The sequence below is a fragment of the Gymnoscopelus braueri genome (assembly GCF_963280865.1).
Source record: "Gymnoscopelus braueri genome assembly, chromosome: 3".
Lineage (NCBI taxonomy): Eukaryota > Metazoa > Chordata > Actinopteri > Myctophiformes > Myctophidae > Gymnoscopelus > Gymnoscopelus braueri.
Genome location: NC_137612.1, coordinates 26,038,454 through 26,054,183, shown reverse-complemented (window position 1 = coordinate 26,054,183; position 15,730 = coordinate 26,038,454). Strand labels below are relative to the sequence as shown.

General features: G+C 36.8%; 1 protein-coding gene and 1 pseudogene across 2 annotated transcripts; both read left to right on the top strand.

The window, feature by feature from the left end:
• Positions 1–3,133: 3,133 nt before the first annotated feature.
• LOC308079322 (transcription factor HES-5-like) lies at positions 3,134–3,804 on the top strand (the record flags this gene model as incomplete). Its single annotated transcript, XM_080420760.1, is given in 4 exon segments — positions 3,134–3,169; positions 3,171–3,195; positions 3,198–3,265; positions 3,385–3,804. Coding segments are annotated over 4 exon segments (549 nt in total).
• A 4,653-nt stretch (positions 3,805–8,457) lies between these two features.
• Positions 8,458–14,306, top strand: LOC308079360 (transcription factor HES-5-like; annotated as a pseudogene). Its single transcript has 2 exons — positions 8,458–8,576; positions 13,887–14,306. The product of its transcript is annotated as a transcription factor HES-5-like (transcript).
• Positions 14,307–15,730: the final 1,424 nt, after the last annotated feature.

Below are 15,730 nucleotides of genomic sequence, written 5' to 3'. Positions count from 1 at the left end.
TATTGTCACCATTTTCTAGTGACATTAATATTTTCATAATAATATACGTCATCTTATGAATGTCCTCGACCAAACTGGTTGTTTAACTTCATCACTCTGTGATTAGCATTTTATTTAAAGATTTTATTTCTTTAATTCGTTTTTTGTGTGCAAAGTATTATGGTTCTCTGACTCTGAACCGACTCTGTGGAAAGGAAAGTAATGTTTATCCTCAATGCTGTTCATTTAATACAATGTCTTATGTCTCTCATAGAGAATCTGAGTTCTTATTGTAAATCCTCTACTCTATTTGAGTACAGTGTCTTGGAGAAATATCCACGTTATTGTTGTGATGTGTCATCACTTTTATCTACCTTCAGGTGAGGAATTTGATCCTACCCAATGTGACTCATTGAGTCTTTTTCAATAAACAAACATAAACTGACATCTTTTTTGTCCTTTTCTCTATGAACGCGTCCAGATTGACTCAATGTTGTTGTTACAATAGCAAAGATCAACATTATTTGTCTTTTTATTATTTGCCAATGAAGATTTAATGATATGGAAGTTATTCAGAGTTTGTTAAATTATTCAGAAATGGCATGACATTTCTTGCCTGAGGTAACTTTTCAGATGAAAACAGCTAACTCATTCCATAAAACACTTTTTTACAAAGTCATGGTTTGTCTTACATAATATTGCCACATCATTAATTTGGAATGACTCAAGATTCCAGTTATTTTTCAAAAAACCAACGTGTCGTGGATCCCAAAAGTTTGCCTCTATGCTTTTCCTAAACAATGACATCACATTGTGTAACTAATGTAATGTATAAGAATGTATCTCTATTGAAATCAGTCAATAGACAGAAATCAGTCAATAGACAGAGTGTGGGAAACCAGAGAAACCTCACTCACAGAACCCCTATGGGACAATAGATCCAGACCTCTACCTTGGGGGAGTCAGAGGTTGATGGGGGTGTCTGGACACTTATTTATCCATTCTGAACTAGCCCTATCATTTATAGTATCTATATTTCAACACAAATATAATCTGCAAGGAATCAACCAATTATTATATGTTTCCATTAACACAGAATCAATTTCATGATTGTTTGTATGTCATCCATTACTGGCTTATCCTAAAGAGCAAACTATATCATGAGCTTGAAGATGAATGTTTTTGTTTTTATTCATTGTGTGTTTATCATCAGTAAGCTTTTGATTGTTCTAAAAAAAACTGGAAAATGATATTTTGGAGGGGGTTCATTGGGAACTGCTGGTGTTGGGATATATTAACATTTAACTAGGCACACGTCTATTGTTCAGTGAGAGCTCTGTCAATGAACGAAGTGTGGGAAAGCTCTGGAGAGCAGAGTCCCAGTTCAATGTCTTTAGCATCCTCAACCCCACCAGCACGTGACTATTCTCAGAGGGGAATTGGCACACTTCAGGAAGGAGCCGTCTCAAACCCCCATCCTCATGTTTAATTTTGAAACATTCATCGAGGAATTCAAGGAGAGTAGATTTTTCTTGCACAATACAAATGTAATATTTCACTATAAATGTTACACTAACAATTTATATTTGTTAATTTATTACTTTAGCCATGTTTCTTGAAATCCTCAGTGTCATCCATTGAGATGCTTTCCCTCCAGATGGCTTATGACGTCAGGTTCTGTTCTGTCTCAACAACACAGAGCTAAAAAGCCGTCAGTCACTAAAGGTCCATTCAAAGTCCTTTGACTTGACACTGACCACAGCACACAAGACTCAGTTTGGGAAACTCTGACCAACTCTCTACTCACATGACTTCCAGCCAACAGGCAGGAGCAACACCTGCTTCATCTGAACACCACTTGTGTCATCTAACAATACGTTTTGAAGTGAAAGAGGCATTTTTTAACACAACAATTGTTTCTTGTATTTCACATCAGGGATCTTATATTGTAGGTATCCATGTAAGTATAACATGTGTGATAGGCTGATTAGCGTGTGTTCTGTTTGTTGATCTGTTTATTTAACAGGGGTCATGAACAACACAACTGTTGGGCCAGAGCTAGCTATATTTTTTACTGTATATTTATATGATTATTTTCTTATATTGTTGAAGAAAGCTGGAGGTCCAACCATTAAGACTTTATAATCTGTGTACTTGTAAATGTATGCACTATACCTGCTTGCATTAATTGATTTGTTTGCAAACAACAACTTAGGTATACAATGAGATAATTAACAGAATCTGCTTGCAGGGAGGAATTAGCATTTAAGTAGTAGGCACATGCCTATTGTTCAGTGAGAGACCTGTCAATGGCTAAAGTGTGGGAATGCTCTGGAGAGCAGTGTCCCAGGTCAGTGTGTCAACCCCCTCCAGGGGAACTGGCACCCGTCTCATTATGTACATACCTCCACCTTCATGTTTCATACACCATAAACTTAGGTAAATCTTAAAAAATAAAACATTTTATTATAACATTTTAAGAAAGCTTTTTTCTGAAAATGTGAAAAGAAGCTACCAGTTTCTTCTTCACTGATATGATCATAATTCAACAATATATTCAGTAATTATTTTTCCATGATTTATTTTTGCAGTTTACAGTTGAAATTCTTCTGTATACCAATACTGTAAGTGATACATGATGTCAGTAACATGTGTGATAGGCTGATAAGTGTGTGTTTTGTCTGTATCATGTTAATGATGTGTATAGTGGAACATAAGTGCCAGATATACAAGAAGATGCAGAATGTGTATAATATACAGTGTTAACTTACACTGCATGGTCAGTCAATTGTGTAGATCATTCTGTTACCCTATGAATGATTGCTTTCTGTCTCCCACGTGTGTGGTGTGATGTGATGATGAGCGTGTGCTCAGTCAAAGTCATTGATCTCAACATCAGGCAGCAGATCTGATCTCTTTACAGGGTCACCACTTTCCCAGATTCACGCAAAGTCTCTCTCCATCACCCCCCAGTCCTCCACATGTTCCCCTGAGATCTAACCATTGTCCCTCAGCAGTAAGAGCATTGGGCATGTGGCAGCACTACATTTCTCATTGTCCTTCCTGGCTCTCTGATTGGCTAACACTGTGAGAAAGTCCAACCAGACCCAGACCCACACATTCATATGTAGATTAGGGACTATAAATAGGATGGATGAAGCCAGAAGAGATCAGATTATTTCTAGTCTCTAGTACAGAGACCTCTACAGCACAGAGATCAGCCATGGCTCCTACAATCACTTCAACATGCACCTCTTCTAAGGAGCTCCTGACTCTGAACCACAAGGTAAATTGAAGACTCAACTGAACGGACACTTCAATATTGTTCATATTTGGTTGTACTTATTCAAATGTATGTTGTTCTTCAGAATATGTTTATTAATAATGTCTTTCTTCTTTCTGCAGCAAAGGAAACCATTGGTGGAGAAGTTACGCAGAGAGCGAATCAACAGCAGCATTGAGCAGCTCAAGTCTCTCCTGGGTCCAGAGATCCTCAAACAACAAGCTGACTCCAAGCTGGAGAAAGCAGACATCCTGGAGATGACAGTTTGCTTCCTGACACGACAGCAGCAGTATCAACCTGTCAACTCAGCACCTGTCAATCAGGGATACTCCAGGTGTGTCCAAGAGGTGGTGCACTTCCTGTCCAAGGATGAGGTGAAGATACAGTCCCAGAGAAGACTGCTGGACCACATCCAGAACCTGCAGTCATCCTCTGACAAGAACATGAAGGAGACTTGTTTGCCTCAGCTGAGGTCTCCTGTTCAGTCCAGCATCACCAAAGAGAAGAGTCCAGTCAACATCGCCCTCTGGCGGCCCTGGTAGTAAACTACAGACTGGAATTCCAACCTGAACAACTGAGTTGACCATATTGGTCCAAGATTACTATGACAGAACTGAAAAATGTTGGAAGAATGGTTTAATTATCTACTTTTTAAGTTTGATATATAGAATGTCACGGTCTGCAGAAAACTGTCCAATGTTTCTTTCATGCTAAACTCTGACAATACTTTGGCATGAACACTATGCATGTTGCATGAATGACCTGATACATCAGAATAATCTGATACATTTGTTAGCTCCAAGCCTAGCTCTTGTTATGCTGTGACTTTTTTCACTGCTTGGATATTTTAGTTTTACCTGATTATTATAGATCAAATTGATCTAAAAAACTTGACTGTCCTTCTTATGGACATTTTCCCATTGTGGAATAGATATGATTATGGAATGATTAATTAAGACTGATCTGTTGTAAGATCAATATGTCTGTATCTTTTTGATTCAAAAAGGGCTGATTAAGATCATACTGTCACCATTTTCTAGTGACACTAATATTTTCATAATGATCTAAATCTTATGAATGCCATTGACTGAACTGGTTGTTTACCTTTTTGTCATCACTCTGTGATTAGCAAAACCTGATCTATTGTAAGATCTTATTTCTTTCATTTGCCTTATTAGTTTTTTTACTAAGTGCAAACTGCAAAGTATTATGGTTCTCTTACTGAACCAACTACTGTGGAATGGACAGTAATGTGTACCCACAATGCTGTTCATTTAATACAGTCGTATGTCTCTGATATAGAGACTCGAGTTAAACTACAGACTGGAACTCCTCAACTGACAAACTGAGTTGACCATATTGGTCCAAGATTACTGTCACAGAACTGTACAATTCAAGAATGAAAGAAATATTTTAATTTCCTTCTGTATTTGTAAACGTTTTTTTATTTTTATTAACTACTTCTTTAGTTTAATATTTAAAACGTCTTGATATCCGAAATTGAATTTTCCTTGAAAATGAAGAAAATATGCTAAAGTGTCTTTCATGTTAACCTATGATAGCACATTGGCACTGACACCATGCATGTTGCATGAATCAACTGATACATCAGAATAATCTGATATTACTGCTACCTGTAAGACAAGCGTGTATTATGCTGTGAACATTTCTTCACAGCTGTGTCATTTTTGTTTTACCTGATTGTTATAGATCAAATTATTTAAAAACAAATGACCGTCCTTTCCATTGTGGACTGTACTACTGTAATCTAAGTGATTAATTAAGACTGATCTGTTGTAAGATCAATATGTTTAATCTGTCCTTTTGTTTAAAAGGGATACTTAAAATAATTTACTGTCACCATTTTCTAGTGACATTAATATTTTCATAATAATATACGTCATCTTATGAATGTCCTTGACCTTCACAGCTGTGTCATTTTTGTTTTACCTGATTGTTATAGATCAAATTATTTAAAAACAAATGACCGTCCTTTCCATTGTGGACTGTACTACTGTAATCTAAGTGATTAATTAAGACTGATCTGTTGTAAGATCAATATGTTTAATCTGTCCTTTTGTTTAAAAGGGATACTTAAAATAATTTACTGTCACCATTTTCTAGTGACACCAATATTTTCATAATAATATACGTCATCTTATGAATGTCCTTGACCAAACTGGTTGTTTAACTTCATCACTCTGTGATTAGCATTTAATTTAAAGATTTTATTTCTTTAATTCGTTTTTTGTGTGCAAAGTATTATGGTTCTCTGACTATGAACCGACTCTGTGGAAAGGAAAGTAATGTTTATCCTCAATGCTGTTCATTTAATACAATGTCTTATGTCTCTCATAGAGAATCTGAGTTCTTATTGTAAATCCTCTACTCTATTTGAGTACAGTGTCTTGGAGAAATATCCACGTTATTGTTGTGATGTGTCATCACTTTTATCTATCTTCAGGTGAGGAATTTGATCCTACCCAATGTGACTCATTGAGTCTTTTTCAATAAACAAACATAAACTGACATATTTCTTGTCCTTTTCTCTATGAACGCGTCCAGATTGACTCAATGTTGTTGTTACAATAGCAAAGATCAACATTATTTGTCTTTTTATATATTATGCCAATGAAGATTTAATGATATGGAAGTTATTCAGAGTTTGCTAAATTATTCAGAAATGGCATGACATTTCTTCTGAGGTAACTTTTCAGATGAAAACAGCTAACTCATTCCATAAAACACTTTTTTACAAAGTCATGGTTTGTCTTACATAATATTGCCACATCATTCATTTGGAATGACTCAAGATTCCAGTTATTTTTCAGAAAACCAACGTGTCGTGGATCCCAAAAGTTTGCCGCTATGCTTTTCCTAAACAATGACATCACATTGTGTAACTAATGTAATGTATAAGAAGACACACTTCTATTGTCTCTCTATTGAAATCAGTCAATAGACAGAGTGTGGGAAACCAGAGAAACCTCACTCACAGAGCCCCTATGGGACAATAGATCCAGACCTCTACCCTGGGGGAGTCAGAGGTTGATGGGGGTTTCTGGACACTTATTGATCCATTCTGAACTAGCCCTATCATTTATAGTATCTATATTTCAACAAAAATATAATCTTCAAGGAATCAAACAATTATTATATATTTCCATTAACACAGAATCAATTTCATGATTGTTTGTATGTCATCCATTACTGGCTTATCCTAAAGAGCAAACTATATCATGAGCTTGAAGATAAATGTTTTATGTTTTTCTTCATTGTGTGTTTATCATCAGTAAGCTTTTGATTGTTCTTAAACAACTGGAAAATGATATTTTGGAGGGGGTTCATTGGGAACTGCTGGTGTTGGGATATATTAACATTTCACTAGGCACACGTCTATTGTTCAGTGAGAGCTCTGTCAATGAACAGAGTGTGGGAAAGCTCTGGAGAGCAGAGTCCCAGTTCAATGTCTTTAGCATCCTCAACCCCACCAGCACCTGACTATTCTCAGAGGGGAATTGGCACACTTCAGGAAGGAGCCGTCTCAAACCCCCATCTTCATGTTTAATTTTGAAACATTCATCGAGGAATTCAAGGAGAGTAGATTTTTTTTGCACAATACAAATGTAATGTTTCACTATAAATGTTACACTAACAATGTTATATTTGTTAATTTATTACTTTAGCCATGTTTCTTGAAATCCTCAGAGTCATCCATTGAGATGCTTTCCCTCCAGATGGCTTATGACGTCAGGTTCTGTTCTGTCTCAACAACACAGAGCTAAAAAGCCGTCAGTCACTAAAGGTCCATTCAAAGTCCTTTTATAGTGCACTGACCACAGCACACAAGACTCAGTGTGGGAAACTCTGACCAACTCTCTACTCACATGACTTCCAGCGAACAGGCAGGAGCAATACCTGCTTCATCTGAACACCACGTCCACTTGTGTCATCTAACAATACGTTTTGAAGTGAAAGAGGCATTTTTTAACACAACAATCGTTTCTTGTATTTCACATCAGGGTTCTTATATTGTAGGTATCCATGTCAGTATTGTGTGATAGGCTGATTAGCGTGTGTTCTGTTTGTTGATCTGTTTATTTAACAGGGGTCATGAACAACCCAACTGTTGGGCCAGAGCTAGCTATATTTATACTTTATATTTATATATGATCCTTTTCTTGTATTGTTGAAGAAAGCTGGAGGTCCAACCATTAAGACTTTATAATCTGTGTACTTGTGAATGTATGCACTATACCTGCTTGCATTAATTGATTTGTTTGCAAACAACAACTTAGGTATACAATGAGATAATTAACAGAATCTGCTTGCAGGGAGGAATTAGCATTTAAGTAGTAGGCACATGCCTATTGTTCAGTGAGAGACCTGTCAATGGCTAAAGTGTGGGAATGCTCTGGAGAGCAGTGTCCCAGGTCAGTATGTCAACCCCCTCCAGGGGAACTGGCACCCGTCTCATTATGTACCTACCTCCACCTTCGTGTTTCATACACCATAAACTTAGGCAAATCTTAAAAAATAAAACGTTTTATTATAACATTTTAAGAAAGCTTGTTTCTGAAAATGTGAAAAGAAGTTACCAGTTTCTTCTTCACTGATAAGATCATAATTCAACAATATATTCAGTAATAATTTTTCCATGATTTATTTTTGCAGTTTACAGTTTAAATTCTTCTGTATACCAATATTGTAAGTGATACATGATGTTAGTAACATGTGTGATAGGCTGATAAGTGTTTGTTTTGTCTGTATCATGTTAATGATGTGGAACATAAGTGCCAGATATACAAGAAGATGCAGAATGTGTATAATATACAGTGTTAACTTACACTGCATGGTCAGTAAATTGTGTAGATCATTCTGTTACCCTATGAATGATTGTTATCTGTCTCCCACGTGTGTGATGTGATGATGAGCGTGTGCTCAGTCAAAGTCATTGATCTCAACATCAGGCAGCAGATCTGATCTCTTTACAGGGTCACCACTATCCCAGATTCACACAAAGTCTCTCTCCATTGTCTAACCATTGTCCCTCAGCAGTAAGAGCATTGGGCATGTGGCAGCACTACATTTCTCATTGTCCTTCCTGGCTCTCTGATTGGCTAACACTGTGAGAAAGTCCAACCAGACCCAGACCCACACATTCATATGTAGATTAGGGACTATAAATAGGAGGGATGAAGCCAGTAGAGATCAGATTCTCTCTGAGACCTCTACAGCACAGAGATCAGCCATGGCACCTACAATCACTTCAACATGCACCTCTTCTAAGGAGCTCCTGACTCTGAACCACAAGGTAAATTGAAGACTCAACTGAACAGACACTTAAATATTGTTCATATTTGGTTGTACTTACTCAAATGTATGTTGTTCTTCAGAATATGTTTATTAATGATGTCTTTCTTCTTTCTGCAGCAAAACCACTGGTGGAGAAGTTACGCAGAGAGCGAATCAACAGCAGCATTGAGCAGCTCAAGTCTCTCCTGGGTCCAGAGATCCTCAAACAACAAGCTGACTCTAAGCTGGAGAAAGCAGACATCCTGGAGATGACAGTTTGCTTCCTGACACGACAGCAGCAGTATCAACCTGTCAACTCAGCACCTGTCAATCAGGGATACTCCAGGTGTGTCCAAGAGGTGGTGCACTTCCTGTCCAAGGATGAGGTGAAGATACAGTCCCAGAGAAGACTGCTGGACCACTTCCAGAACCTGCAGTCATCCTCTGACATGAACATGAAGGAGACTTGTTTGCCTCAGCTGAGGTCTCCAGTTCAGTCCAGCATCACCAAAGAGAAGAGTCCAGTCAGTATCGCCCTCTGGAGGCCCTGGTAGTAAACTACAGACTGGAATTCCAACCTGACTAACTGAGTTGACCATATTGGTCCAAGACTGACAAGAACTGTATCATTCAATACAGAAAGTATAGTTTTTCTCTACAGAAAGCTTTTTAATAGCGTTAATGTTTAATGTTTAAACTAATTTGATTAGAAATAATTATCACTATGTCTTTAAGACAGATAGCAGCTTGTTTGCTGGATTCATGCTGTCATATTATTGTGACATTTATTACTTGATTGTTGCCGTTCAAGTTGAACTGAAAGTGCTTAATGTCAATGACATTTTACCATTATGCGTTTCATATTCAATATGGTTATGCAGGTCTTTACATTATAGATAAATTGAATTGTTAACTCACTGCTGTTACTTTTTTGTAGTGGCACTGACATTATTATGATGATTAGAAAATGCATATTCCTGAGAAAATGAAAAGAATAATCATTGTGTCTTTAATGCAAAGACAGATAGCAGCATGTACGCTGTATTCATATTCATAGTCATATTTTTGTGACATTTATTACTTGATTGTTGGAGTTCAAGTTGAACTGGAAGTGCTTAATTTCAATGACATTTTGCCATCATGCACTATATCCTATATGGATATGCAAGGTCTTTACAATATAGATCCTTTTTTTTAAAGGAATGCTTAATTTCCTGCTGTCGCTTTTTTGTAGTGACACTGTTATTATTATGATGATGTGTATCATTTAGATTTTTGTCATCACATCGATCCAAAAAACCTGATCTGTTTTAAGGTCTTATTTTTCTTATTTGCTTATGTTACTAAACATCATGTTTCTATGAACAGTTTACATGAAGTGTAATATTTACTCACAATATTGTTCAATTTATATAATGTGATATGTCTTTCATAAAGACATGTTCTCATTGTAAACCCTCTACTCTATTTGAGTTCAGTGTCTTGGAGAAATGTCCAAGTTATTGTTGTGATGTGTCATCACGTTTATCTGCCTTCAGTTGAGGAATTTACACCTGATTTGTGATTCATGGAGTTCTTTTTGAATAAACCAACCTCAACTGCCATCTTTCTTTCCATTTGCATTTTCTCTACCCATTGACACAAGTCTCTATCAGATCCATACAAATATAATGATGTTACATACTGTTATATGTAAAATATTAGAATAATAAGGCATATCATTTTATTTCAAACTATTACATCAAACTTTAAATGTATTTGTAAACCTCAATATATGTAATTTTAGATATCCAACATTTACGGTTATATGGGAGTTTGAACATGCATCACAAAAAAGAATACCGGTAATAATGATTGCAATTTTGTGCTATAAATTATTTTTATATTTCAGTAACGTTATTCTTTTTCAGACCATGATTTTGGTAGTCCTGAGTCATAATACCAAATGTAAGGTGTATGGTATACAGAACCAAAACAAAAGTTAACTTTAGGGTCTACTGCAGGGGTAGTCAACCTTAGGCACGGATCCCAACATTGGCACAGCGAGGGTAATCACTGGCACACTGGCATAAGTGTGAGAAAGAGGATTTTTCTTTTAAAATAAAATATATATCTTTTTTAAATGTAGTCAATTAAATTAAGTCCCCTCACATCTGTATGCAAATTACTTCCTGCACATAATTCAACATTCATTCAAACTCTGAACTCTGACTGGGGAGGGAGCCTGGGAGATAGGTGGGTTACTACTCTAAGGTCAGATGTGATAGAAAACATTTCAAAGGAAGAAAGAAAAAATAATATACTATTGAGGTTGTTATGTACTGAGGAAAATCTAAATCTAATGGAAATATTTTTATTTTGATGTGGTGTCATGATTAAACTTAATGTTGATATGGCACACTGACTAACAAGAAAATAAAAACATGGACAATGAGCTCACACAAGCTAATGTGATCATAGACATACAGTATATATGAGGGCAAACTAACACACTCCAGTGAACACAGATTGGCTTGATATTTTTTTATCTACTTATAATTTAGGCATTTAGCAGACGCTCCAGAGCAACTTACAAAGTGCAGGATCAGAGTAAATGTCACTAACCCTAGTCAACAAACAACAGGGTAAATGGTCACATAAGTAGAGTCCACAGAAAAAAACTATTTAGTGCTGGAGGGGTGAGCAAGGACCGAAAAAATTGGGCATTTTTGGTCTGGGGATACTAAGATCCCCAGACCATGTTCGTGCATTTTTTATTAGAGTTTTCAAGATTTAACTTTTTTTGATAAAAAAAGGAAAATAATCGTAAATTGTTGTTTGTTTTGGGACGATGAAAATCACAAAAAATGTTTTTTCTATGTTGGATTCAAATTGAACATACAAATTATACTAAGATCCCCAGACTCTCTACCCTGGGGGGACGAGGAGGGCTGATGGCAAGGTGGTTTGAACTGTGTTCTAGTTTTAGTTTAGTTTCAACATACTAGAAGGGGCAATGCTTCTTCTTATTCTTCAAATTATGTAAACATGGAAATGGATTTTTTAAAATAGATTGTTATTGTATTTCTACACTGTGCTTAATGTCTTGCCATGTCATGTATGTATGAGAGTAAATTTTACTAGTATTCAAAGTCTTCAAATTAGGTGGTATTTCCTCAAAATAAATCAAACACTGAGTGTTAAAATATGTGAAAACCTGCTAAGCCACTGTTTTGTTTTTGTTTGTTGATGTATTACCAAAATACATGTTCTCGTTTTGACTTATTTTATTTTGTTTATTTAACAGGGGCTTACAACAACACAACTGTTGGGCCAGTGTTAGCTACCGTATATTTATATTTAAATGTATATATGATCATTTTCTTGCGTGAGGAAAGCTAGAAGTCCAACCATTAAGACTTTATCATCTGTTTACTTGTATGCACTACTTGCTTACATTAATTACGGATTTGTGTCTGTTTGCAAACAAAATAGGTATACAATGAGATAATTAACAGAATCTGCTAGTGGGAGGAATTAGCATTTAAGTAGTAGGCACATGCCGCAGCCTATTGTTCAGTGAGAGACCTGTCAATGACCAAAGTGTGGGAATGCTCTGGAGAGCAGTGTCCCAGGTCAGGACCTCAATCCCCTCCAGGGGAACTGGCACCCGTCTCATTATGTACATACCTCCACATTCATGTTTCATACACCATAAAATCCTCAGTTAATCCTGAGAGTGTACAGATGTAACAAACCACATTTGTACATGCTCAGAATTACAGACCCAGAAAGGTCCATATGCATAAAGGCCAAATCGGACAGAAATTGCTAAATTAACATTGAGGATTTGACTGTATACTAAAATATTTATCAAGTTAATCAAGGAGAGAAGACTTTTGATGTTAGTCTACTATTTGAACAGCGTCACTTCAAGCAATATACACAAAAGAGCAGTCATTGTTACATATTATGTGACCATTATGTAGCCTATTGATAAATGTACTTGTGTTTCTCAAATGTTATTTTTAACTTCCAAGGGCTGCGTCTTTGAAAATACTGAAGGCTTTTATCTACTAAAATTGAATGCCCAAGAAAATGCTAAACGTTAGCCACCGTATAATTCATACAAAGACGAATGAATTGCCTTGTGGCTTGTGTCACAAAGGTTTACTGTTATGAATTTCCTGTTACTATCGCCAGGTAATTCTACATCAGTAGTTTTGATCTTAAAGGCATTCAAATTCATGTAGTTTAATCATCCTCCCAGAACAAAATAGTAAAGTAATAAATTACTTTAGTTGTGTTTCTTCGATGTTAATTCTAAAACTTGTGCCAGCCAATGAGGTCCTTTCCCTCCAGATGGTTTGTGATATCAGGTTCTGTGTCAAGACAACACAAGCCGTCACTAAAGGCCATTCAAAGTCCTTTTGTAGTGCACTGACCACAGCACACAGGACACAGTGTGGGAAACTCTGACCAACTCTCTACTCACATGACGTCAAGTCACAAGACAGGAGAAACATCTGCTTCATTCATGCACATTACATCGAAGCATCAATTAAAAGAACTAGATGTTTGGGCCGCTTCGCGGCCCTCACATCTTGATGTTTAATGTTTAAATTATGATGTATGCATAATAATAATTAAGAAAATCAAGTTAAAAGGGTTTGGTGTAAAAAATATTGTCAGTTGTTCCTCTCCCCTCCTCTCCCCCCTCTCCTCTCCTCCGCTCCCCTCCCCTCCCCTCCCCTTGTTTAGCTGTTACACCATTAATTAATTGTTATCTGTCTCCCACGTGTGTGATGTAATGATAAGCGTGTGCTCACTGCTCAGTCAAAGTCATTGATCCCAAACCATTAGGCAGCAGATCTGCTCTCTTTACAGGGTCACCACTTTCCCAGATTCACACAAAGTCTCCCTCCATCAGCCCCCAGTCATCCACCTGTTCCCCTGAGATCTAACCATTGTCCCTCAGCAGTAAGAGCATTGAGCATGTGGGCAGCACTACATTCCTCATTGTCTTTCCTGGCTCTCTGATTGGCTAATACTGTGAGAAAGTCCAACCAGACCCAGACCCACACATTCATATGGAGATTGGGGACTATAAATAGGAGGGATGAAGCCAGTAGAGATCAGATTCTCTCTGAGACCTCTACAGCACAGAGATCAGCCATGACTCCTACAATCACTTCACCAATCAGCTCTTCTAAGGAACACCTGACTCTGAACCACAAGGTAAATTGAAGACTAAATGTCAATAAATATCAATAATAATTGTTTGTACTTATTCAAGCTTGTCTTGTTCTTCAGAATATGTTTATTAATGATACCCTTCTTCTTTCTGCAGCAAAGGAAACCATTGGTGGAGAAGTTACGCAGAGAGCGAATCAACAGCAGCATTGAGCAGCTCAAGTCTCTCCTGGGTCCAGAGATCCTCAAACAACAAGCTGAATCCAAGCTGGAGAAAGCAGACATCCTGGAGATGACAGTTTGCTTCCTGACACGACAGCAGCAGTATCAACCTGTCAACTCAGCACCTGTCAATCAGGGATACTCCAGGTGTGTCCAAGAGGTGGTGCACTTCCTGTCCAAGGATGAGGTGAAGATACAGTCCCAGAGAAGACTGCTGGACCACTTCCAGAACCTGCAGTCATCCTCTGACAAGAACATGAAGGAGACTTGTTTGCCTCAGCTGAGGTCTCCAGTTCAGTCCAGCATCACCAAAGAGAGGAGTCCAGTCAACATCGCCCTCTGGAGGCCCTGGTAGAAAACTACAGACTAGAGCTCGAACCTGATCAATTGAGTTGACCATATTGGTCCAAGATTTCTGACAAACAGCTGTATTTTCAATACAGAAAGACTTGGTCTTCAGCATGTAAACTTTGTAAAAAAGTTTTTTTAACTACTTGTAGGCTAATGTTCTTAAAACAACTTTTTCTTTTCATCAGAAAAGTTGAATTTTCCTAGACACCGAAGAAACTACACTGCTTTATATTAAGGCAGAGAGCAACTGATACATCATGATGTTGCATTTTTCTGTCAATGCAGATTTTAAGTTGTGAGGTGGATCTTTTCACTGGCATGACAATGTTTTTACCTGACAGTTAGAGATCAGTTATATTGATCTAAAACCTTTAATGTCCTCCCTCAAGTGGAGACATACTTTTAATCCAAGTGATTTATTAAGCCTGATCTATTGTAAGATCAATAGTTTTGATATGCGCTTCTGTTAAAAAGGCATACCCAACTTTATATACTGACATTATTTTCTAGTGACACTAACATTGTTATGACAATGTGTATTGTGAAGTATCTTCAGCAGTATAATGCAATATAATATTGAATTTACCTGTCAGCCTAGAAGTTATGCGTTGGATATTTCCGCTGACATCTCGACATGACAATGTATTTGCCTGACAGTTACGGATTAATTATATTGATCTGAAACTTACTGTACTGTCCTTAAAGTCTTTGGTTAAATCTATCTTTTTGTTTTAAAAAAGGCATATTAATCTAATGTACAGTCAGAATTTTCTCTTGACACTAGCATTGTTATGACAATGTGCATCTTCTTTCTCTATGAATGTTATTGACTGAATACTCTGGTTATTCAACTTTGTATCATCACTTATGTGATTGGCAAAACCTGGTATATTTTATGATCTTATTTTGATCAATTGCATGTCTTCCTACAAAATGTAATGTTGTTTTCAACAACCAATTGTGGAATGGAGAGTAATGTTTTCTCATGTCATACAATGTCCTACGTCTCTCATAGAGACAAGTTCTCATTGTAAATCCTCTACTCTATTTGAGTAAAGTGTTTTGGAGAAATATCCAAGTTATTGTTGTGATGTGTCATCACTTCTATTTGCCTTCAGCTCAGTTGAAGAATGTATTGCTGAGTCTTTTTCAATAAACAAACATCAACTGCAACCTTTTTTGTCCATTATCTTTTCTCCATTCACTGATAAAGGTCTCCAAATTAACTACAGTACAACAAAGTTAAAAAAAAATAGGTGTCTTATTATGTTTTTATTACGTTTTTGACTAGATCTTAATGTCATTGGATTATCGTATTATAAAACGTTATCTGTGGTTAATGTAAGAACTAATTCTTAAACCAAGAATTATGTTGTTGCCATTTGTGAAAAGAAAATGATTGACTCTTCCTAATCACTTTATTGGGAC